Source organism: Anomaloglossus baeobatrachus, chromosome 6 (assembly GCF_048569485.1).
Source record: "Anomaloglossus baeobatrachus isolate aAnoBae1 chromosome 6, aAnoBae1.hap1, whole genome shotgun sequence".
NCBI lineage: Eukaryota > Metazoa > Chordata > Amphibia > Anura > Aromobatidae > Anomaloglossus > Anomaloglossus baeobatrachus.
The window spans coordinates 541,069,517-541,094,412 of NC_134358.1; the positions used below are offsets into that span (position 1 = coordinate 541,069,517).

At 49.8% G+C, this 24,896-nt stretch overlaps 1 protein-coding gene across 2 annotated transcripts in view; it reads left to right on the forward strand.

Moving 5' to 3' along the window:
• ABCB1 (ATP binding cassette subfamily B member 1) overlaps positions 1-24,896 on the forward strand; it is a 149,192-nt gene that overhangs the window by 120,637 nt on the left and 3,659 nt on the right. For both annotated transcript variants that reach the window (XM_075315614.1, XM_075315613.1), the window contains exons 21-27: positions 8,062-8,265; positions 11,960-12,060; positions 12,180-12,320; positions 12,399-12,555; positions 20,011-20,208; positions 20,298-20,504; positions 24,722-24,868. In XM_075315614.1, the coding sequence (XP_075171729.1) occupies positions 8,062-8,265; positions 11,960-12,060; positions 12,180-12,320; positions 12,399-12,555; positions 20,011-20,208; positions 20,298-20,504; positions 24,722-24,868 (1,155 nt within the window). The remainder of the gene's footprint in view (positions 1-8,061; positions 8,266-11,959; positions 12,061-12,179; positions 12,321-12,398; positions 12,556-20,010; positions 20,209-20,297; positions 20,505-24,721; positions 24,869-24,896) is intronic.

Sequence of the window (24,896 nt, forward strand, 5' to 3'; positions counted from 1 at the left end):
TTCCTTGCACCTATGGTTGACTTGTGGTAGCGGTGGATTCCCTCCGGTTACCCGCTCCCCGACTGCAATCTGGGCCGGAGGAGCTCTACACTTTGCCCGCAGGCGCTGGCCCTGGGGAAACTGGTGCCCTGGCGGTGGCGGTGTCTCCCCGGTTCAGGTTGGGCTGTTGCCTTCAATCGGGACTTGATTGCTGGGGGATCTGCGTCCCCGTCACTGACGGATTCGGCAAATTTGGCGACTCCTAGCCTTGCCGGGGTCCGAGAGGCCCCTGCCCTGGTGCTGACTGTCCTTCGGAACACTGCTCCAGACCACCGGGCACACAGCCAACGGGGTCCTTCCAGGAACTTCCAAACGGTCCCCCTCCAGACAGTCACCGCCGTCGCTGACCTTGTTGATCTGGCCCTACACAAAGCTGGACCTTCAGGCTTTCTTTCTTTACTGCTTTTCTTCCTTCACTTTCACTTAGCTGTTCACTTTCTCACTTAGCTCCTCACTCCTGCTCCTCCCTGAGCTAGACTCTGTTGTTCACTCTTGCCCTGCCTGGGCTAATCTGCCTGGTTTTCCCGCCTCCAGAGTTGTGAGCTCCTCGGTGGGCGGAGCCAACCGCCTGGCCCACCCCCTGGTATGCATCATCAAACTCCTGGAGGAAGGCAACAAGGATTTGTGGTTAGCATTGATGTGCCTACCTGGAGTGTGGGGTGTGGTGGTGTTGTGACCCGTGTCCCCTGGCTTGCCCAGGGCGACACATTCCCCCTTAGCAAAATGCAGACCGTCCGCGGGCTGCCGTCCTACACCGGTTTTATTTTTCTGTAAAAAGGGGGTAACAAGGTTAAGCAAACATGAATAACATTTTTAATCAAAACTCTTCCCAAGACGGGAGGCACATTTACTTAAACGTTGCAACGGTTTACGGTTACGGTTTCCGCTCTCTCCCACCCAAGCAACCTGGCCCTGATGCTGCCCCTAAAACCCAGGCAGCACCCCTTGACCCACAGTCCAGCACAAGTCACCCGAGCGGGATCTGTCCTTCCCTCCAGAGGGTGGCCACCGGTTCCTTTGGTGGCTGGGCCCTAGCCTGCTCCGCTCAGGGCCCTCCCTCCAACCTGCCTCTCCGGAGACGGTATTGCGGAAACGGTAACGGTAACCAACATATTTACAAGCCACTTAACGTTTGTGGTGCCCTGCAAGTTCACGGGCTTGTCCATGGATAGTTCCCATGCAAATAAACTTTAACGGTCCCCACGGGGACAACGGTGCCAGCTCCTGCCGGTTCAATCACAAAAGCAAATCAGATGAAAAACTCGGTAATTTTCATTTTCTTATCATTTTCAACTTTTTACAACAACAAACACTCTTTTACATTTGCGGACCCCTTTTACTCATAGAACGGTCTCCCTGTACCTAAGTGGGCGTCTACCTAGGTTGGAACGGGTGGACCTTCGGGGCCCGGTGTCAGTGGTGCTAGACAGTGGGGTAGAGGGAACAATCGGTTCCTCCTCCCTGCTACAGTGTGGGGCAGGCGGAGGTGTAGGGGGGCTGGGTACAGGTTCATCCCTGGGCACTGGCACTGGTTCTGGCTCACGGTTAACCGCTTCCACTACTTCTTCATCCACGGGTTGTGGGAACAGTATCACTGGAAGAATCACCGCGCCGTTCTGTGTAGGCCAGTTTGCTGGGAAGTCACCCATTACAGTGTGGATTACCTCTGCTGCCTTCTCCACTGGTGGAGGAACCGGTACTTCAGCCTCTGTCTTTAACGCTGGGGGGCATTTTTTTAGATGGTCCCGAGAAACTGTGGCTAGGGTGCCCCCTTGGTCACGACTGATCTGGTAGGTCTTCCCATCTCCCCATTCTGTGGGTTGTATGACATAAGGGACTTGCTCCCACTGATCATCCAGCTTGTGGGCTTTTCTCTTCCGTTTCAGCACCACATCTCCTGGCTGGAAAGGACCTGCGAGCGCCTTCTGGTTGAACCGGTGCTCCTGCTGCTCTCGACTTCGACTGAGGTTTTTCTCCACATACTCCTGGATTTGCCGGTACTGCGCCCTCCTCCGACTTTCCCACTCCGCCGTTGAAGGGAGTGCTTCCGGGGCTTCCAACCCCATCTCCAGATCCACCGGCAGGCGGCCAGGCCGAGCCCTCATCAAATACGCTGGGGTGCACTTCGTCGAGCTGGACGGGATATTATTGTACATGTCAACCAAGTCAGGTAGCTTTTCCGGCCACATGTTCCGTTCTTCCAGCGGTAACGTCTTGAGGAGCCCCAGGACCAAGTGGTTCATTTTCTCGCACATGCCGTTGGTTTGGGCGTGGTACGGAGTGGTCCGGATCTTCTTGCAGCCGTACAACTGGCAGAATTCGTGAAACACCTCTGCTTCAAAAGCCGGGCCTTGGTCAGTCAGCACCTTCTCGGGGTACCCATGGGGTCGGCAGAAATAAGCCTGGAACGCTCGAGCAGCGGTTCGACCAGTTAGGTCCTTAACGGGGACTACCACCATAAATCTTGAGTAGTGGTCTACCATGGTCAATGCGTAGGTGTACCCACTTCGGCTAGGGGTGAGCTTGACATGGTCCAGGGCGACCAGCTCCAGCGGCTGATGGGTGACTATGGGATGTAACGGTGCCCTCTGGCTAGTCTCGTCCTTTCTCCTCAGTGTACAAGGACCGCACTCTCGGCACCAGGCTTCCACCGATTCACGCATCCCACTCCAATAGAACCGCTCCCTCAACAGCATCTCCAGCTTCTTCCACCCGAAGTGGCCAGCACCATCATGGTATGCCCGCAGGACAGTAGCGACATCAGCTTGAGGAACGATCAACTGGCATATTTTCTCATGGGTCTTCGGGTTGATCAGCTCACGGTACAGCCTCCCTTGGTGTAGGTAAAGCCGTTTTCGTTCTTTCCACAAGCGTTGGGCTTCGGCTGGAGCGGCAGGGTCTATTCCCATAGCACCTTGTTCCACCAGAGTCTTGACAAGGCGGACAGCCGGCGCTTGGTCCTGGGCGTCCTGCCACTCTTGACTGGGCCGCGGGTCCAGATCTACCCTCTGCTGGCATACTTGTACCCTCTCAGTAGGTGGCTGGTGAAACGCAGGCAACTCGATCTCCTCGAGGTCGTCATCCTCGCACCCCTCTTCTGACAAATGGGGCATCCGGGAGAGTGCATCAGCATTTATGTTGACACGACCAGCTTGGTACTTTATGGTGAAATCATAGTTGGCTAGCCGGGCTACCCACCGCTGCTCCAGCGCGCCCAACTTGGCCGTGTTCAGGTGAGTCAGCGGATTGTTGTCCGTAAACGCGGTGAAGGTTGCTGCCGCCAAGTAGTGGCGGAACCGCTCCGTGATAGCCCATACCAACGCCAATAGCTCGAGCTTGAAGGAGCTATAATTCTCGGGGTTCCTTTCGGTCGGCCGGAGTTTTCGGCTAGCGTAGGCAATCACCTTCTCCTTTCCATCCTGGACCTGGGATAGGACCGCTCCTAGCCCCACATTACTGGCGTCCGTGTGGAGGATGAACGGGCGCCCATAGTCAGGGTACGCCAGGACCTCTTCTCCGGTCAAGGCCGCCTTCAACTGGCAAAAGGACTCCTCATGTTTGTCCTCCCACGACAGTGGGGCTCCAATGGGTCTACCACCTTTGGTCTGTCCCACGAGGAGATCTTGCATGGGGGCAGCCATCTTCGTGTACCCCTTTATAAAGTGCCGATAGTACCCCACCAGACCCAGAAACTGCCTTACTTCCCTCACTGTAGTTGGTCTCGGCCAGCTCTGGATGGCAGTAATCTTCTCAGGGTCGGGGGCGACACCATCCGCACTCACCATATGCCCTAGATACTGAACCCTGGGTTTCAGCAGGTGGCATTTTGAGGGCTTCAACTTCATCCCGTACTTGGCAAGGGACGCGAACACCTCGGCCAGGTGCTCCAGATGGGCTTCATACGTCTGGGAATAAACAATCACATCATCCAAATACAGCAGGACGGTCTCGAAGTTTAAATGTCCCAGACAGCACTCCATCAACCGTTGGAAGGTCCCGGGGGCATTGCACAGCCCAAACGGCATGCTATTGAATTCGCAGAGCCCCATCGGGGTGGTGAAGGCGGTCTTCTCCCGGTCCTCGGGGGCCACGGCCACTTGCCAGTATCCGCTGGTGAGGTCAAGGGTCGAGAAGTAGTTTGCAGTTCTCAGTGCAGCCAAAGACTCTTCAATACGAGGTAAGGGATAGGCATCTTTATGGGTTATCTGGTTGATCTTCCGGTAGTCCACACACATCCGCATGGTACCATCCTTTTTCTTGACCAGTACCAACGGAGCGGCCCAGGGACTACAGCTGTCCCGAATAACCCCTGCCTCCTTCATATTCCTCAACATATCTTTGGCACACTGGTAATGTGCAGGGGGAATAGGTCTATACCTCTCTTTGATAGGGGAATGTTCACCTGTGGGAATGTGGTGTTGGACCCCCTTGATCCGCCCAAAGTCTAGGGGGTGCTTACTGAAAACCTGTTCGTACTCCTGCACCACCCTGTGTACCCCGGCCCTGTGATGTGTCGGGGTATCATCAGTGCCTACATGTAGCTGTTGGTGCCACTCCTTTGTGTCCCCCTGGGGTGGGGAAGTGCTGGGGGTAGGTGGAAGTGTGGATGGACTGGCTTCATGGATAGTGTGAGGGTCCAGGGTGAGCAGCTTGGCAATGGTGGCATACCGGGGGAGCCTGACTTCTTCCTCCCCACAGTTCAACACTCTCACGGGCACTCTCCCTTTCTTCACATCTACCACCCCTCGGGCGGCCACTACAGTGGGCCAGTGCTCGGAGGGCATGGGCTCCATCATCGCAGGGTAGTCACGCCCCTGAGGCCCTACTGCTGCCCTACACCAGATCATCATCTCACTCATAGGGGGCACAGTCAATGGAGCAACATCCATCACTCTCACTCCCCCAATCTCCCCTCCTGTTGAGCTTACATGCTGGCGGTACATCAGGGCGCGGATCTCACGCTGCACAGCCCTCTGCCGGCTCCCCGCCGCTGTGGCGGCTAGCTGTTGCAATAGGTTCAACACATCAGCCATGCAGTGTTCCATCACATTGGTTCCCAGCACTATTTTCGGGTTATGATCACTGGGTTCATTCAAGATCACAATCATACCCTGGTGTTGCAGTTCAGCTTGCCCCACTGTCATAGCCACTTGTTTATACCCCACCTGGGTCAATGGAAGTCCATTAGCGGCAATCAAATTTATACTATTGTCTGGAGGCGCCAGCTCGTCTGTGGCCCAATACTGCTGATACAACGTGTACGGTATGGTAGTTACCTGTGATCCAGTGTCCAAGAGAGCCATCACTGGTATGCCGTCCACAGCCACGGGGATGATAGGGCGGGCCCCGATATATCGGTCTCGCCAGTCCGGGGGGCCACGGTGTTCTACTCCTGAGGATTGGCCCGGGGCCCCAGGGGTTGCTCGTTTAACGGGCACTGTCGGTAATAATGGCCCGGCTTACGGCACTTGTAGCAGATTGGGGGTCTGCTCCGTGGGTTGTTAGCGCTTCTCCGCTGCATCCAGGGAACATCTTCAGGACTGTCAGCAAGCTGTATCTGCACTGGAGGCTGAGATCTGGTCAGAGGTTGTAGCGCAGCAAGGATCTTGGCAAGGTCTCCGTCCATGCGACGGACCTGGGCTGCCAGCTCTTCTACTGTGCTGCTCGGGGCTGCAGGCATTAAAGAGGTTGGTTTGGCTGAGGCCGCCACAACGGGAGCTGTCTCGACGGGCCACGGGACGGGTTCCAGAACTTCAGCAGCTGGGGGCTGTAGTGCTTTGATAGCCCGCTCCTTTAACACAGCAAAGTCTACATCAGGGTGTTCCAGGGCCCACAGCCGGAGTTTTTTACGATCCTCAGGGGACCTCATCCCCTGCGCAAATTGCTCCACTAACATCTTGTTGCTATCCGCCTCATTAATAGAGTTCACCCGCTTCAGCGTGCGGAGGGCGGTCTGCAGACGTAGAGCATAGTCCCTAATGCTATCCCCAGCTCGTTGCCGGCACTGGTAAAACTGCATCCTCAGCTCAGCTTCAGTCCGGGTCTCGAAGGCAGTCTGTAGCTTCTCGAAGATGGTGGCTACAGAGAGCCGGTCCCCCTCGGCCCAGGTCTCCGCTTCCTGCTCCGCCGCACCGGTTAACTGGCCTAGCACTATCGCTGCACGTTGCTTATCAGTCAGGGGGTACAGCTCTAGCAACGGGTTAAGCTTTTTCCGGAAGGCCTGTAGGGCATCCGGTTTCCCGTCATACCGCGGTAGCCAGGCAGCTCCGGGCGCATAGGGCAAGGAAAACGGCATGACCTGAGCAAGCGCGGGGGCCGCGGCACCTCCCGCCGGTACGGCCGGGACCTGGGCAGGCCCATTCCCATCCGCGGGTGCCGCTGCGGCTGCGACCACCGCTCCTCCAGCGGCTCCGTCAGGCGCAGACATCTTGTTTCCGTCCCCCTTAGCTCTTTCCGGCCCCTCCTCTCTCGGGGCGGGGTTTTGGCCTTCGCGCCTCTACTGCTCGAGAAGACGCTCGAGCGGGAACTTTTCGCGCCAAAGATGGCGGCTTCTGAAATTTTCCTGCCGGATGCCTCCGGCGGTAACAAGGCGCACCTCTACCTGACGGCAGAGCGGTAAGATCCTGTTCGTGACGCCAAGTAAGTTGTCGCGGGCGGGGAGGAGGGTGTCAGCACACCGCGCTCACCCCTTCTGCTCGGGTCCGGCAGCTGCTCAGTGGTGGCTCGAGCTGTGGGCCGGATCCCGGGGTTTACCGAGCGACACTCCTCGCCCGTGAGTGAAAGGGGGGTTTTGTGGTTGGGTGTTGGGGATTGTTATAGTTCGTGACGCCACCCACGGTCGTGGTGATTTCACCACCGCTGCTCAATATGGGGATCCCGGGGATGGTGATGCGGAGCAGCCAGTTGTTGTGTTGCCCCTCCGTGGGTAGGGGTTGGTGATCCCGGGGCCCGGTGATGGAGAGGTAGGTGCGGGGCCTGATGGGCGCAGGGACGCGGGGGCAGCGCTGTGCCTTGCGGCACTGTGGTACTCACTCAGCCTGAGACACGGACACAGTTTGTACGGTAAACCAAACGGCTGGTAGGACGGTCCCACAGACGGCTGCACCTGCACTCCCGGTAGGTGACGGTGATGTCCCTCTTCCTTGCACCTATGGTTGACTTGTGGTAGCGGTGGATTCCCTCCGGTTACCCGCTCCCAGACTGCAATCTGGGCCGGAGGAGCTCTACACTTTGCCCGCAGGCGCTGGCCCTGGGGAAACTGGTGCCCTGGCGGTGGCGGTGTCTCCCCGGTTCAGGTTGGGCTATTGCCTTCAATTGGGACTTGGTTGCTGGGGGATCTGCGTCCCCGTCACTGACGGATTCGGCAAATTTGGCGACTCCTAGCCTTGCCGGGGTCCGAGAGGCCCCTGCCCTGGTGCTGACTGTCCTTCGGAACACTGCTCCAGACCACCGGGCACACAGCCAACGGGGTCCTTCCAGGAACTTCCAAATGGTCCCCCTCCAGACAGTCACCGCCGTCGCTGACCTTGTTGATCTGGCCCTACACAAAGCTGGACCTTCAGGCTTTCTTTCTTTACTGCTTTTCTTCCTTCACTTTCACTTAGCTGTTCACTTTCTCACTTAGCTCCTCACTCCTGCTCCTCCCTGAGCTAGACTCTGTTGTTCACTCTTGCCCTGCCTGGGCTAATCTGCCTGGTTTTCCCGCCTCCAGAGTTGTGAGCTCCTCGGTGGGCGGAGCCAACCGCCTGGCCCACCCCCTGGTGTGCATCATCAAACTCCTGGAGGAAGGCAACAAGGATTTGTGGTTAGCATTGATGTGCCTACCTGGAGTGTGGGGTGTGGTGGTGTTGTGACCCGTGTCCCCTGGCTTGCCCAGGGCGACACACTGACATCTGTAGATTTTTGTCCCGACCTTAGAACTTTACTTACAGTTAATCTAAAGCTACGGAAAAATGGTTTACACAAACGGTTTATGGAACAAGATGACATTTACCATATTGTACCTGTGCGTCTTTATTGCAGGCCACCGGATCCAGACTGGCCTTACTGGCTCAGAACATTGCAAACTTGGGCACTGCGACCATAATATCTTTCATATATGGATGGCAGCTAACCCTCCTTATCTTGGCGATTGTACCGGTCCTCGCTGTCTCTGCGCTGCTGCAGATGAAAGCCTTTGCAGGGCATGCAAAGAAGGACAAAGACGTGCTGGAAGTAGCTGGAAAGGTGAGCGCCATCTGCCGTAATACGTGCCGTCAGCCTGGAACACACGAAGGCGCTGTTCACACATCCAGTTGTCATTTGTTAGGGTTTGTGCACACCATCAGGACCCGCTGCATCCTGGACATGGCGGGTCCTTGAGTTTCCTGTGCAGGAGACCACATCTGCTCGTGCCAACAATCCAGGCTCGGACAGTTGCGGTCTCTCGCTGTGTTCTCCCTGTGGAGAATATTGCAGTTTCACCGCAAAGAATTGACATGCTGAGGCTTGGGAAGCTGCACAGCAGGTTAATTTTTGCTTCTGGAAAGACAGGCACAGTGGGCAGGAGATTTCTAGAAATCCCATCCACTGTGATTGTACTGTACAATGCAGCGTTTGAAACGCAACGAAAATACACTGCGTCCAAAACGCTGTGAACCCTGATAGTGGGCACGCAGCCTTACTAATGGATCCAGTATTTTAAAAAACACTGGATTAGTTACATACAATATAAACTTATACACATTGGAAACTATTTGTTCTGATCTCTTTCCCATCAACTTCACTGTTAAGGCCGCTTTACACGCTGCGATATCGGTAGCGATATCGCAAGCGTGCGTACCTGCCCTCATCGTATGTGCGACATGGGCAAATCGCTGCCCGTCGCGCACAAAATCGCTCGGACCCGTCACACTACATACCTGCCTAGTGACATCGCTGTGACCGGCGAACCGCCTCCTTTCTAAGGGGGCGGTTCATTCTGCGTCATAGCAACGTCACTAAGCGGCCACCCAATCAAAGCGGAGATGAGCGGGATAAACATCCCACCCACCTCCTTCCTTCCTCATTGCTGGCGGGACGCAGGTAAGGAGAGGTTCCTCGTTCCTGCGGTGTCACACATAGCGATGTGTGCTGCCGCAGGAACGACGAACAACATCGTTACTGCAGCAGCACGATAATCGAAATTAGGGGGGCATGTCACCGATGAGCGATTTTGAACGTTTTTGCAACGATTCAAAATCGCTAATAGGTGTCACACGCAACGACATCGCTAATGCGGCCGGATGTGCGTCACAAAATCCGTGACCCCAACCACATCGCATTAGCGATGTCGTAGTGTGTAAAGTGGCCTTTCGACAAAATGGATCCAGTTGGTATCTGGTTTTTTTCCCCTGGAAAAGAGGCAAAAGGTCATCCTCTTATGACCCTTGAAATGAATGGGTCATGATGTAGTGAGATATTTTATTCCTGTTTTTATGACCCAAAACCCAGAAATAATTACTGGATCTGTGAAGAAAGCCCGAGACATACAGGTCAGGATGCTTTCATAATGCCTCCTTCTCTATAAATAGTGGTTTTGTGGGGCAGCCACAGTTGGGCAGATAGCTCCATGAGGGCTTGCTCACATGACCAAATACATCGGACAATTGCTGTCCTATTTTTTTATTGGATAGTACTCGGAATGATGGTATGATGGTACTAATGCTACAAGGTTCATCATGCATTGCTGCAGCCTGTTTGCCAGCACTTAGCTCGCCCCCTCCATTCTCCACCCTGTGCTGCTGAAGATATTTGGAGATACCAAGTGTCAGAGCAGCCCAGGGTAGTAATGCAGTTTTGATGCCCACATTTTTTCACTGATAGAATTTATGTGTATGCTGCGATTTGCCGCCCAAATCAGACAAGACTCGCCCATTCACGTCTATGGATGTGTGGAAATCATCAGACTGCACTCGGGTGACATCTGATTGCAGTCCGATTTCCACAGACTCACATAATAGAGCAGATGGAGACATTTTGTTTTCCATCTTTTCAGTGTGCTACAATTCTGTCATCCGAGAGAATCGGATCACAATATGCTGACACTCGGATCAGAGATTGATTGGAGTGTCAATAACAACGATTAATGAGATAATCTACAGTCGTGTGACCCTAGCCTGATACTGATGTCCAGACATCTGCCTACCTCGGACCCATACTATCAAACAAGAGTGCATCATAGAGCCACTCATTGCCATTATTGGGCTGCAACCAAGACTTTCAGGGTCCCATACTGGCAAACATTTCGGGTTCCCTTGAGACTCCGTCCAGACTCCACTCAAACTTTCTACAATCCCTAAAACCGGCCGTTCTACAATCCTCATCTCTGTCTCCCATAGAGATGAATGGGAGGCATTGAGGAAGCAGCTGCTGTGGATATTCAGCATAACATCGGCGTGGCTGTCTGCATCAAACGTCTGCTTTAAGATCCACCATGATAACTGGCCCTAATAATTATCTCATAGGTTGTGTATAGGGAATAAGTATTAGGTTATTGGAATATCCCCTTTAGACAGTGAAGTGTACCTCATTGCAGGGGGCAGGCAGCAATCAGTATTATTATTATTTATTATTATAGCGCCATTTATTCCATGGCGCTTTACAAGTGAAAGAGGGTATACGTACAACAATCATTAACAGTACAAAACAGACTGGTATAGGAGGAGAGAGGACCCTGCCCGCGAGGGCTCACAGTCTACAGGGCATGGGTGATGGTACAATAGGTGAGGACAGAGCTGGTCACGCAGTGGTGTACTGGACTGAGGGCTATTGTAGGTTTGTTGGAAGAGGTGGGTCTTGAGGTTCCTCTTGAAGCTTTCCACGGTAGGGGAGAGTCTGATATGCAACAGAGCGTTCCAGAGTATGGGGGAGGCACGGGAGAAATCTTGTACGTGATTGTGGAAGAGGAAATAAGAGAGGAGTTTAGAAGGAGATCTTGTGAGGATCTGAGGTTGCGTGCAGGTTGGTACCAGGAGACTAGGTCACAGATATAAGGAGGAGACAGGTTGTGGATGGCTTTGTATGTCATGGTTAATGTTTTGAACTGGAGTCGTTGGGCGATGGGAAGCCAGTGAAGGGATTGGCAGAGTGGCGAGGCTGGGGAATAACGAGGGGAGAGGTGGATTAAGCGGGTCGCAGAGTTTAGGATAGATTGGAGGGGTGCAAGAGTGTTGAAAGGGAGGCCAGAGAGCAGGAGGTTGCAGTAGTCGAGGCGGGAGATGATGAGGGCATGCACTAATGTTTTTGCTGATTCTTGGTTAAGGAAAGCACGGATCCGGGAGATATTTTTGAGTTGTAGTCTGCGTGAGGTGAAGTTGAACTTGTAGTAGTACTTAGTGGTTTGCAGGCAGGTAGCAGGCAGAGATGGCCTCCAACTTCAGCATGAGCAAGGAGGGGAGCACAAGGAGAGTAGTGGGTGGGTGGGCCACCAGGTGGGCGAATGGAAGGTCAGATGGGGGAATGGGATGTTACACAGGACGGGCGAGTAGGCATGTTCACCTCATCACTTTCAGGCCCTTAATTTCTCCATATACCGGTAATAAGCCGCAAGGACCCGAGGTGTGCCAGCAGCTTAGGAACAGAGGGCAAGCCGGCAGCATTTGACGTCACTGATACCAGACATGGCCGGACCCCTCTGCTGTGGTCATACAATATAAGTAGTTGTGACTAAGTCACTGGGGCTTAATAAAGCAAAGTAAAGTTTTTACCCCAGGCCCCAATGTTCCATGCTGTCTGCCAGGCTCAGCATTTCACCCATTCTGGCTCCCCCTCTCTTTGTTTCTGCTCTTCGGGCCCCATACACCAGTAATGGCAGTAATGCCCTAATGGCAGCCCTGGCTGGCAGTGCCTGGCCTCATAACCAAAGCTCCTCATTTACTGAGCCCCGCTCCTTCTATTATAGATCGCCACTGAAGCCGTAGAGAACATTCGGACCGTGGTCTCATTAACCCGAGAGATGAAGTTCGAGTCTATGTATGATGAAAAACTGGTGGGACCCTACAAGTGAGAGAAGCCATAATATGTGCACTGTTGCATCTATGGGGGTTGTTACCGGCTGAGACCGAGCACAGAAGATCCCTCGTCTCACATTGAAGAATTTATTGTCCTTTTCTTGTGACTAGGAATTCTATTAAGAAAGCGCACATTCACGGAGTGACTTTTGGGTTATCTCAAGCCATCATGTTCTTTGCCTACGCCGCGTGTTTCCGCTTTGGGGCTTGGTTGGTAGCAAACAATCACACAAATATGGAGGATGTATTCTTGTAAGTTTACCTTTTTTTTATGTTTATCTTTTGTCTCCAAATTTTTGATTATTACATATATGTATTTTTTCTGTACAGGGTATTTTCAGCCATTGTATTTGGTGCCATGGCATTGGGTCAGACCAGCTCCTTTGCTCCAGACTATGCAAAAGCCAAGACGTCAGCAGCTCATATATTCAATCTGCTGGAGAGGGAGCCTCTTATCGACAGCTACAGCGCGGACGGCCACAAACCTGTAAGATCTTTCACGAATTAATGGAATTATTTTTGATTGCTTGTCTATCTGCCCCTACATTAAAAAGAAGACATATCGATAGCCACATAGAAATGTAGCTACACAATGTGGGGAGGGGCTAATGACACTACACTGTGTACAGAATTATTAGGCAAGTTGTATTTCTTTTTCGCTCCTAATTGGGAGACCCAGACAGTGGGTGTATAGCTACTGCCTCTGGAGGCCGCACAAAGAACTACACTTAAAAGTGTAAGGCCCCTCCCCTTCTGGCTATACACCCTCCCGTAGGAGTACGGATTCCTCAGTTTTAGCTTTGTGCGCAGGAGGTCAGACACGCACGCATAGCTCCATTGTTTTTAGTCAGCAGCAGCTGCTGACTATGTCGGATGGAAGAAAAGAGGGCCCATACAGGGCTCCCAGCATGCTCCCTTCTCACCCCACTGTATGTCGGAGGTGTTTGTAAGGTTGAGGTACCCATTGCGGGTACGGCGGCAGGAGCCCACATGCTGATTCCTTCCCCATCCCTTTTTACAGGGCTCTGGGTGAAGTGGGATTTACTGGTCTCCAGGCACTGAGACCGTGCTCCATCTACAGCCCCTGGAGAAGATGCTGGATGGAGCGGAGTACATCAGGGACATGGCCCTGCTTCCTCAAGGTACTCTGTGTCCCCGTGCATTTGGCGCTCACACCGCAGCATGCTGGGTGTTGTAGTGCGCCGGGGACATCAGCGCTGCGGCGCTTGTGCCATGGCCTCATTCAGCTTCGCTGAAGCAGGCACACTTCTGGGAATCGGTCGCGCCGGCCGCTGGGACTGCGGCGCGGCTGGCACTTGTGGTGCGCCGGGGACTTCAGCGCGGGCCGCGCTTTTACGGCGGCCGCGCTGATAACTCGAGTCCCCGGCTTTTGCGGCCTGCTTCCGTTCGTTCCCGCCCCCAGACCTGCCAGTCAGGAGAGGGGCGGGACGCTGGTCAGTGCATCAGCGCCGAGGGCTGGAGTCGTTTTTACATACTCCAGCCCTCACAATCGGCACAGAGGGGACACTGTTTCTCGCACTTTTGTTTAGGAACTCCCACGGACCGCCCCTCTCCACAGACGCCGGCAGCCATTCCTGCTGACACGCTGAGCTGCAGAGGGGAGCCGGGGAGACCCAGACAAGGAATTCTGCGCCTCTTACCCGCTATTCAGCGGGCGGTAAGCAGCCCTCAGGGCTCACCCCCTCTTGTGCCAGTAGTATTCTTAGTATTTTGTTTCTACAAATACTTTGTATTGCATAGCGCTGGTCGCCCTTTGGCTATAGACTCTCTCACATTGCAGAGAGCCAGCAGCATGTCGTCCGTAAAACGCAAGGGTGCCAAGGCACAGACATGATATGCTTCCTGCACCGCATGTGGGACTTTTCTACCGGCAGGCTCCACGGACCCCCATTGTGGGCAGTGCTCGGCCCCTGCGGCGCTTGCACAGTCGAGACCTCTGCTGGACGTGACCCAGGGTGTACCACCTGTGAATGCTGTCCAGGTGACAGGAACTGAGTTTGCGGCTTTTGCTGACAGAATGTCTCTCACTATGTCACAAATTCTTGACACATTGCGAGCTAGGCCTGTACTTCAGGCCACGGACACTGTGCAATCATTGCCCCCTGGTCCCCCTCAGCTGAGTTACCTCCAAGCTCCGGGACGGGCACATACACCTCAGGGTGAAGACTCTGACTCGGACGATGGCCCCGGGCAGCCTAAGCGGGCTCGCTATGACGGGCCTTCACATTCATCTCAATGGTCAGGATCCCAGCGAGATGAATCTATGGGTGATGAGGCGGACGTAACTGATCAGGATTCTGATCCTGGGACCGCTCTCAATCTAGATACACCAGATGGTGACGCCATAGTTAATGATCTTATATTTAACATCAATAAGATGTTAAATATTTCCCCACCAGCTCCTCTTGTAGAGGAGTCAGCTTCGCAGCACGAGAGAATCCATTTCAGATACCCTAAGCGTACATTAAGCACTTTTCTGGACCACGCTGACTTTAGAGACGCAATCCAGAAACCCCACGCTTATCCTGAAAGGCGTTTTTCTAAACGGCTTAAAGATACACGCTATCCTTTTCCCCCTGAGGTGGTCAAGGGTTGGACCCAGTGTCCAAAAGTGGATCCTCCAATTTCCAGGCTTGCAGCTAGATCCTTGGTTGCAGTTGAAGATGGAGCGGCACTTAAAGATGCCACTGACAGGCAGATGGAGCTCTGGCTGAAATCCATCTATGAAGCGATTGGAGCGTCATTAGCGCCATCTTTTGCGGCCGTATGGGCACTCCAAGCTATCTCAGCCGGGCTTGCGCAAGTCGACTCAGTCACACGTGCATTTGCCCCGCAGGTAGCACCATTGACCTCGCAAATGGCGGCATTCGCGTCGTACGCGATTAATGCTGTTCTTGACGCTACAAGCCGCACGGCAGTGGCGTCAGCCAACTCCGTTGTTTTGCGTAGGGCCCTGTGGTTGAGACATTGGAAAGCAGATTCTCATTCCAAGAAGTGCTTAACCAATTTGCCTTTTTCTCGTGACCGATTGTTTGGAGAGCGTTTGGATGAAATCATCAAACACTCCAAGGGTAAGGACTCATCCTTACCGCAACACAGACAAAACAAACCCCAACAGAGGAAGGGTCAGTCTGGTTATCGGTCCTTTCGAGGACCGGGCAGGTCCCAATTCGCCTCGTCAAAAAAGACTCACAAAGACCAGAGACGCTCAGATTCTTGGAGGTCTCAGTCACGCCCAAAAAGGACAGCCGGAGGAACCGTTGCCAAGACGGCGTCCTCCTGACTTGCAGTCTCCGATTCCCACACCCGCGGTCGGTGGGAGGCTTTCCCACTTTGGCGACATTTGGCTGTCACGCGTCAAAGACCGTTGGGTGAGGGATATTCTGTCTCACGGGTACAGGATAGAGTTCAGTTCTCGTCCGCCAACTCGTTTCTTCAGAACTTCTCCACCACCAGACCGAGCCGATGCTCTGTTGCAGGCGGTGGCCGCTCTAAAGGCGGAAGGAGTGGTGACCTCCGTCCCTCTTCAGGAACAAGGTCACGGTTTTTACTCCAATCTGTTTGTGGTCCCAAAAAAGGACGGATCGTATCGACCCGTCCTGGATCTAAAGTTGCTCAACAGACACGTAAAAGTCAGGAGGTTCCGGATGGAATCCCTACGCTCCGTCATAGCCTCAATGTCTCAAGGAGATTTTCTAGCATCAATAGATATCAAAGATGCGTATCTCCACGTGCCGATTGCACCAGAGCATCAGCGTTTCCTACGCTTCGTCATACACGACGAACACCTGCAGTTCGTAGCGTTACCTTTCGGTCTGGCAACAGCCCCCCGGGTCTTCACCAAAGTCATGGCAGCAGTAGTAGCTGTTCTGCACTCGCAGGGTCACTCGGTCATCCCGTATCTAGACGACCTGCTTATAAAGGCACCCTCTCAAGAGGCATGCCAGCACAGTCTGAAGGTGGCACTAGACACTCTCCAGAGTTTCGGGTGGATTATCAACTTTCCAAAGTCTCATCTAACCCCGACCCAATCTCTGACTTATCTTGGCATGGAGTTTCATACTCTCTCAGCGATAGTGAAGCTTCCACTGGACAAGCAGTGCTCGCTACGGACTGGAGTGCAATCTCTCCTTCAGAGCCAGTCGCACTCACTGAGGCGCCTCATGCATTTCCTAGGAAAGATGGTAGCAGCAATGGAGGCAGTCCCGTTCGCGCAGTTTCATCTGCGCCCTCTACAATGGGACATTCTACGCCAATGGGATGGGAAATCGACGTCCCTCGACAGGACTGTCTCCCTCTCTCAGACTGCCAAGGACTCTCTGCGTTGGTGGCTTCTCCCCACCTCATTGTCACAGGGAAAGTCGTTCCTTCCCCCGTCCTGGGCAGTGGTCACGACGGATGCGAGCCTATCAGGGTGGGGAGCGGTGTTTCTCCACCACAGGGCTCAGGGGACGTGGACTCAGGAAGAGTCCACCCTGCAGATCAATGTTCTGGAAATCAGAGCAATCTATCTTGCCCTGCGAGCCTTCCAACAATGGCTGGAAGGCAAGCAGATTCGCATTCAGTCGGACAATTCCACGGCGGTGGCGTACATCTGAATTCTGCGGCCCTGAACCTGACTGTGTGGCCATTGAGTCCTGGATCCTAGCGGCCTCAGGTTTATCTCATGAAGTTGTTGCCACAATGAGACAGGCTAGAAAACCATCCTCAGCTAAGATCTATCACAGGACGTGGAAGATATTCTTAGCGTGGTGCTTGGCTCAAGGGTTTTCTCCCTGGCCATTTGCATTGCCAATTTTTCTTTCCTTCCTGCAGTCTGGGTTGGAAAAAGGTTTGTCGCTTAGCTCTCTTAAGGGTCAAGTCTCCGCGCTATCCGTATTCTTTCAGAAGCGCTTGGCACGGCTTTCTAAAGTACGCACGTTTCTCCAAGGAGTTTGTCATATCGTTCCTCCTTACAGACGGCCATTGGAACCCTGGGATCTGAACAAGGTTCTCATTGCTCTCCAGAAGCCGCCTTTCGAGCCTTTGAAAGAGGTTCCCCTTTCTCGGCTTTCACAAAAGGTAGTTTTTCTTGTGGCGGTCACGTCTCTTCGAAGAGTGTCCGAGCTAGCGGCGTTATCTTGCAAATCTCCCTTCCTGGTGTTTCACCAAGACAAGGTAGTACTGCGTCCAATTCCAGAGTTTTCTCCCAAGGTGGTTTCTTCCTTTCATCTCAATCAGGATATCACTTTACCATCTTTGTGTCCGCATCCAGTTCACCAATTTGAAAAGGGTTTACATCTGTTGGACCTGGTGAGAGCACTCAGGATTTACATTTCTCGCACGGCGTCTCTACGCCGTTCTGATGCGCTCTTTGTCCTAGTCGCTGGTCAGCATAAGGGATCGCAAGCTTCCAAATCCACCCTGGCGCGGTGGATCAAGGAACCAATTCTTCACACATACCGTTCTGCTGGGCTTCCGATTCCATCTGGACTGAAGGCCCATTCTACCAGAGCCGTGGGTGCGTCCTGGGCATTGCGGCATCAGGCTACGGCTCAGCAAGTGTGCCAGGCGGCTACCTGGTCGAGTCTGCACACGTTTACCAAACACTATCAAGTGCATACCTACGCTTCGGCAGATGCCAGCCTAGGTAGACAGGTCCTTCAGGCGGCGGTGGCCCACCTGTAGGAAGAGGCTGTCTGACAGCCCGTTCATGTGGTATCTTTTTACCCACCCAGGGACTGCTTTTGGACGTCCCACTGTCTGGGTCTCCCAATTAGGAGCGAAAAAGAAGAAGGGAATTTTGTTTACTTACCGTAAATTCCTTTTCTTCTAGCTCCAATTGGGAGACCCAGCACCCGCCCTATTTGTTCTTAGGGTTTCGTTTTTCGGGTGCACATGTTGTTCATGTTGTTTCTTAAGTTCTCCGATCTTGTTATCGGATTGAATTTGTTTTTGAAACTGTTATTGGCTTTCCTCCTTCTTGCTTGGTACTAAAACTGAGGAATCCGTACTCCTACGGGAGGGTGTATAGCCAGAAGGGGAGGGGCCTTACACTTTTAAGTGTAGTTCTTTGTGCGGCCTCCAGAGGCAGTAGCTATACACCCACTGTCTGGGTCTCCCAATTGGAGCTAGAAGAAAAGGAATTTACGGTAAGTAAACAAAATTCCCTTCTTTGGAGGATTTTTTTTGTTATTGATCAACAACTATGTTCTCAATCAACCCAAAAGACTCATAAATCTCAAAGATTAATATTTTTGGAAGTTGGAGTGTTTTTTTTTTTTAGATTTGGCTATCTTAGGAGGATATCTGTTTGTGCAGGTAACTATTACTGAGCAGAATTATTAGGCAACTTAATAAAAACCAAATATATTCCCATTTCACTTGTTTATTTTCACCAGGTAAACCAATATAACTGCACAAAATTTAGAAATAAACATTTCTGACATACAAAAACAAAACCCAAAAAAATTAGTGACCAATATAGCCACCTTTCTTTATAATGACACTCAGCAGCCGACCATCCATAGATTCTGTCATTGCTTGATCTGTTTACGATCAACATTGCGTGCAGCAGCCACCACAGCCTCCAGACACTGTTCCGAGAGGTGTACTGTTTTCCCTTCCTGTAGATCTCACAGTTTATGAGGGACCACAGGTTCTCTATGGGGTTCAGATCAGGTGAACAAGGGGGCCATGTCATTATTTTTTCATCTTTTAGACCTTTACTGGCCAGCCATGCTGTGGAGTAGTTGGATGCATGTGATGGAGCATTGTCCTGCATGAAAATCATGTTTTTCTTGAACGATACCGACTTCTTCCTGTACCACTGCTTGAAGAAGTTGTCTTCCAGAAACTGGCAGTAGGTCTGGGAGTTGAGCTTCACTCCATCATCAACCTGAAAAGGTCCCACAAGTTCATCTTTGATGATCCCAGCCCATACCAGAACCCACCTCCACCTTGCTGGTGTCTGAGTCGGAGTGGGGTTCTCTGCCCTTTACTGATCCAGCCTCTGGCCCATCCATCTGGCCCATCAAGAGTCACTCTCATTTCATCAGTCCATAAAACCTTTGAAAAATCAGTCTTAAGATATTTCTTGGCCCAGTCTTGACGTTTTATCTTATGTTTCTTGGTCAGAGGTGGTGGTTTTTCAGCCTTCCTTACCTTGGCCATGTTCCTGAGTATGGCACACCTTGTGCTTTTTGATACTCCAGTAACGTTGTAGCTCTGAAATATGGCCAAACTGGTGACAAATGGCATCTTGGCAGCTTCACACTTGATTTTCCTCAATTCATGGGCAGTTATTTTGCGCCTTTTTTGCCCAACACGCTTCTTGCGACCCTGTTCGGTATTTACCATGAAACACTTGATTGTTCGGTGATCACGCTTCAAAAGTTTGGCAATTTCAAGACTGCTGCATCCCTCTGCAAGACATCTCACAATTGTGGACTTTTCAGAGCCCGTCAAATCTCTCTTCTGACCCATTTTGCCAAAGGAAAGGAACTTGCCTAATAATTAAGCACACCTTATATAAGGTGTTGATGTCATTACACTGCACCCCTCCGCATTACAGAGATGCACATCACCTGATTTACTTAATTGGTAGTTAGCTCTCAGCCTATACAGCTTGGAGTAGGACGACATGTATAAAAAGTATCATGGGATCAAAATACTCATTTGCCTAATAATTCTGCACACAGTGTATGACTCCTAATTGTATAAATTGATTATAAAAATATGCTTTCTTCTAAAAACAGCACAATATCAGTGTATATATTGTATGTGGTGTTACTACTGGGCTGCATTCTCTTCAAGGGACACAACCTACGTGCAAGTGGGGCGTTATTTCTATCTAAAAGCATATATGGTTTTCTAATTCTGCACAATCCCTTTAATTTTTGCCAGAGGAGCACTTAAATAAAAGTCTTGTCTTTGCTTACAGACTCAGTGTGATGGGAACGTCCGATTCCAAGGAGTCCGGTTTAATTATCCAACACGACCAGATTTGCCGGTGCTTCGAGGATTGGAAATCAACGTAGGGAAAGGACAAACCCTGGCACTAGTGGGCAGCAGCGGGTGCGGGAAAAGTACCACGGTCCAACTTCTAGAAAGATTCTATGACCCATTGGACGGAGAGGTGGTAAGTAAATAATTATCATAATGGATGTCTTAGTGACCCACTGGCAACTCTGAATACAAGTGTTTAGCCACTCGGTGTCTTTCTTTTAGAGCGTGGACGGCTCGGACGTGAGGTCTGTGAACATCCAGTGGCTCCGGGCACAGATGGGCATTGTGTCTCAGGAGCCCATACTGTTTGACTGCAGTATAGCGGACAATATCGCCTATGGAGATAACAGCCGGGTGGTGCCATTTGAAGAAGTGGAGAAAGCAGCCAAGGATGCCAATATCCAGAGCTTCATCGAATCCCTCCCTGATGTAAGTCATCAAAACTGCAATTGATATGGGACTTGAAATGCTCACATTTGGGTTTGGGTTACATCGAAATTGACTATTGTTAGGCTATGTTCGCACATAACTGGTGAATATTCTGCAGCGATTTGACAGCTCATGTGTGCTTCAAATCGCTGCAGAAACACTGCATAATGGATGCAGTGTTTCAGCACAATAAATGTCGAATTCATGCGCTCGGGATGCTGCCCCCACCATAGACAGAGTGGGAGCAGCATCCAAAGCGCACAAATTAATTGACATGCTGCTTTATTGTACGCACGGATTTGGGTCAAAATTTTGGCATCCAAATCGCTGCGTTCAAAAAAGCAACGTGCGCACGTATCATGCACAATCTACATAGATTGTGCAGGGGACAAAGGACGCATGCATTTACGCTGCAGAGCAATACGCAGCGTAAATGCATGCAATTATGCAACGTGCGCACGAGCCCTTAGATTAGAAGTCGCAGTTGTTCGGTGCAGTAATTGTTACCCTATGGAAGAAATGAAGTCATTGAGGGCACCACCAAATAAATCAGGACCAACCAAGCACATTCTAAGAAAATGTAAAGACTAAAGGGTGCTTTACATGCTGCGACATCGCTAACGGTATATCGTCGGGATCACGGTGTTTTTGACGCACATCCGGCGTCGTTAGCGACATCGCAGCGTGTGACAGCAAGGAGCGACGATCAATGATTGCAAAAATGGCAAAAATCGATGATCGTTGACACGTCGCTCCAAATCATAATGTCGTTGGTATTTCATGCCGCTGGTTGTTAGTCGTTCCTGCGGCACCACACATCGCTGTGTGTGACACCGCAGGAACGATGAACATCATCCTACCTGCATCTACCGGAAAGGAGGAAGTAAGGAGGTGGGCGGCATGTTCCGGCCGCTCATCTCCTCCCCTCCTCTTCTATTAGGCGGCCGCTTAGTGACGTCGCTGTGACGCGAACGCACCCCCCCTTGAAGGAGGAATTGTTCAGCGGACACAGCGACGTCGCTGAACAGTATGTGCGTGTGACGCTGCCGTAGCAATATTGTTCGCTACGATCAACAAATGTCGCACGAACGACGGGGGCGGATGCTATCGCTCGCGACATCGCTATCAATCGCTAGTGATGTTGCAACGTGTAAAGCACCCTTAAGAAAGAAGTATGCAAATACTATGGGATCACCATATCAATAAATTCTTTATTATAGATTGCAAAAGGAAAGCATGGAAAACACAATGCTGATAAAAACATTTAAAACCCTTCACTAGGTTATAAATGCACTGCTAAGGTGTGCCTATAATGAGACCAACACCTAACCTCATCGGCCTGATGAATAACAATCCACAGGATATCTAGAAAAAATATATATGCAAAGTCAAATGGAAATTTAAAGTTGACTACCTATATAATAGTTAATAATTCTAACCCCATCATATTTTTGCACAACTCTTTCTTCCATACAAGGAACCCTGGATTAAAAAGGATCTCTCACAAAATGTTATTGGTTGAACTGGATACACATGTAACAGGTGCTGCAGAGTGGAATAAATCGTGTTTGTTTTATTGTAATTCAACCTCACTGTTGCTGAGATATTAGCAATCAATTTATTTGGTATCTAAACAGTTGGTTGTTCTTTTTTTTTTAGTCCAAGTGGGCATTATCAGAGAGATTTCACTGATCAGAGAGATTTCACTGGAGGAGTGTACTACTTTCTCTTTCTGATGCTGACAAATCATAAACAGGCAGCAACACACTTAGAAAAGAAGAACACACTCCCTCCCCCCTCAAAAAAAAACAACAATAAAAAAAATAGATTAGAGCAGGTTGCAACATGTAAGGACACAGCTCTGATCTCCTGGTCCAACCTCCTGCATGGTTAGACAGGGCTGAGTATAGTGCACAGTTGACTAACCGCTTTTCAATAAGGTCATTATATGAGCACGGCAGGCTGTCACTATATGCCTCACACAGGAGTAACTTGCTCTGCTCTCCATGCACAGTGATTACAAGTTATTTTCAGCATAACAGACATGTGTGACTCAGCATGGACAGGCAGTGTAAGGGAGGAACAGTAGTGCAGAGCTGACATTGCTATGAGAGGAAGAGAGCTCAAAGAAGGATTTGTAATGTGACAGAGCTAAACTCAGCTGTGCTGCCTCTCTCCCCACATAGACATTATCAGAAAGGAGTTAGTCATCTGCTCTAACCTCCATGGACCTTCTAGTCATGTACGAGGTTATATCAGGAGATCAGGGTTGTATGATTAAATCTAACATATGAAGAAACCTGCTCTAAACTATAGTGGGGGGCGTGTCCTTTTTTCTGCTGTGTTGCTGCCTGCTTATGATTGGACAAGTCATACAGGGAGAAGAAGTACACGCCCCCAGTGAAAACTGTCTGATAACACCCACTTGGATTAAACAAAAGTTAACTCATTAGATGCCAAATACTTTGATTGTTAATATTTCTGCAGGGGAGAGGAGAAATTAATAAAATACCAAAAACGTTTTATTCCACTATTAATTTGCTTGTCTAATTTACCATTAAGAACCCTAAAATAGCAGAGGGGTATTCAGAGACAAAAATAGAAGCTTAAAACATAACTTTTAATAGTGTGCTCGTTAATAAGTGATGACTCACTGCATAAAAACGTGAACTAAAAACTGACAAATGAACCACTAGGCCTCCAAGCTCAAAATGGGCCAAAGTAGCACGAGGCACATCAAACCAAAAACATCCCATGCTAAACACACTCAAAACAAAGTGTTTAATTTACCATTAAAAATTTGCTCATGTTTCAAACCTTGTCTGGGAAACATATGCAGGTAAGGGGTCCGAGCACTGGTGGGGGACAGGCCTCCCCACAAAAACACAATGTATACTACAAAAAATAAGAACTGTGCACCTTTAATAATAATGTACAGGTGCAAAAATATGCTATGTGGCCAATATACAAACATATATATATATATATATATATATATATATATATATATATATATATACACAGTGCGGCAGCTCACTGCGATTAATGAATACATGAAATACAATATTGCTGTAAACATTAAAAGACGTAAGGTTTCAGTTAGCAGTTATTTATCAAAGAGAGCAAAATCCATCCATGTCAAGGTGTACCTAAATATGGCTGGTCCCACTCCCTACACTAATGTCCTACCTCTCCATGCCTCGTCTGCATTGGGGCTCAGCACCCTTATCTACACAACCTTTCTAGACAAGGTTTTAATTGCGAACGACACCTTTTTTTCTTTCACTCCTCATTCAGACGACGCTTGGCAGACAGAGAGTTAGGACTTTAGTGTTAGGGATCATCCATACTTAGGCACACCTTGACGTGGTTGGGTGGCTTTTGCAGTCTTTGAACAAAAAACTCCAAGTACCTTGTGTTTTTAACGTTTACATCAATTTTGGAATTCATGTATTGATTAATCGCAGTGTGCGGTATATGATTATGTACACACATCGTGTACAGCTGATGCATTTATGCATCTGTACATTAACACTAAAGGTATACAGGCCCAATTTTTTTGGAGGGAGTTACAGTCCTGGTTATACAGATCATCACACCGCTCTTTCTTTTGTTTTCTAATACAGTTGTACATAGTCTTTATTCTAAATCACATATCTCGGTTTTGATAACCATTTTGGCCACTGCAGTCCAGCGGTTCCAGTTATTTCTTTAGTTGCCAAGGAACATTCTTTATTTTTTTTAAATTTATATATATCTATATTAGAAACTATCTTCCTCTTGCCCTCTCTCATTATGTATATATATGTGTGTGTGTGTGTGTGTGTATATATATATATATATATATTATATATACTGTATGTATATGTGTATAAATATATATATATATATATATATATATATATATATATATATGTATATGTGTATATATATATATATATATATATATATATATATATATATATATATATATATATATATATATATATATATATATATATATATATATATATATATATATATATATATATATATATATATATATATATATATATATACACTTTATGTATATATATATATATATATATATATATACACACACACACTGTATGTATATGTGTATATATATATATATATATATATATATATATATATATATATATTATATGTAAATAATTTATAGATATCCTAAAAATCCATTTCCATTTCCTCTACAGAAATATAACACCCGTGTTGGAGATAAGGGAACACAGCTCTCCGGGGGTCAGAAGCAGCGTATCGCCATAGCACGAGCTCTGGTCCGTCGACCCCAAATCCTGTTATTGGATGAGGCCACATCGGCTCTGGATACAGAGAGTGAGAAGGTAAAACATAACAGCATAGTAAGCGAGC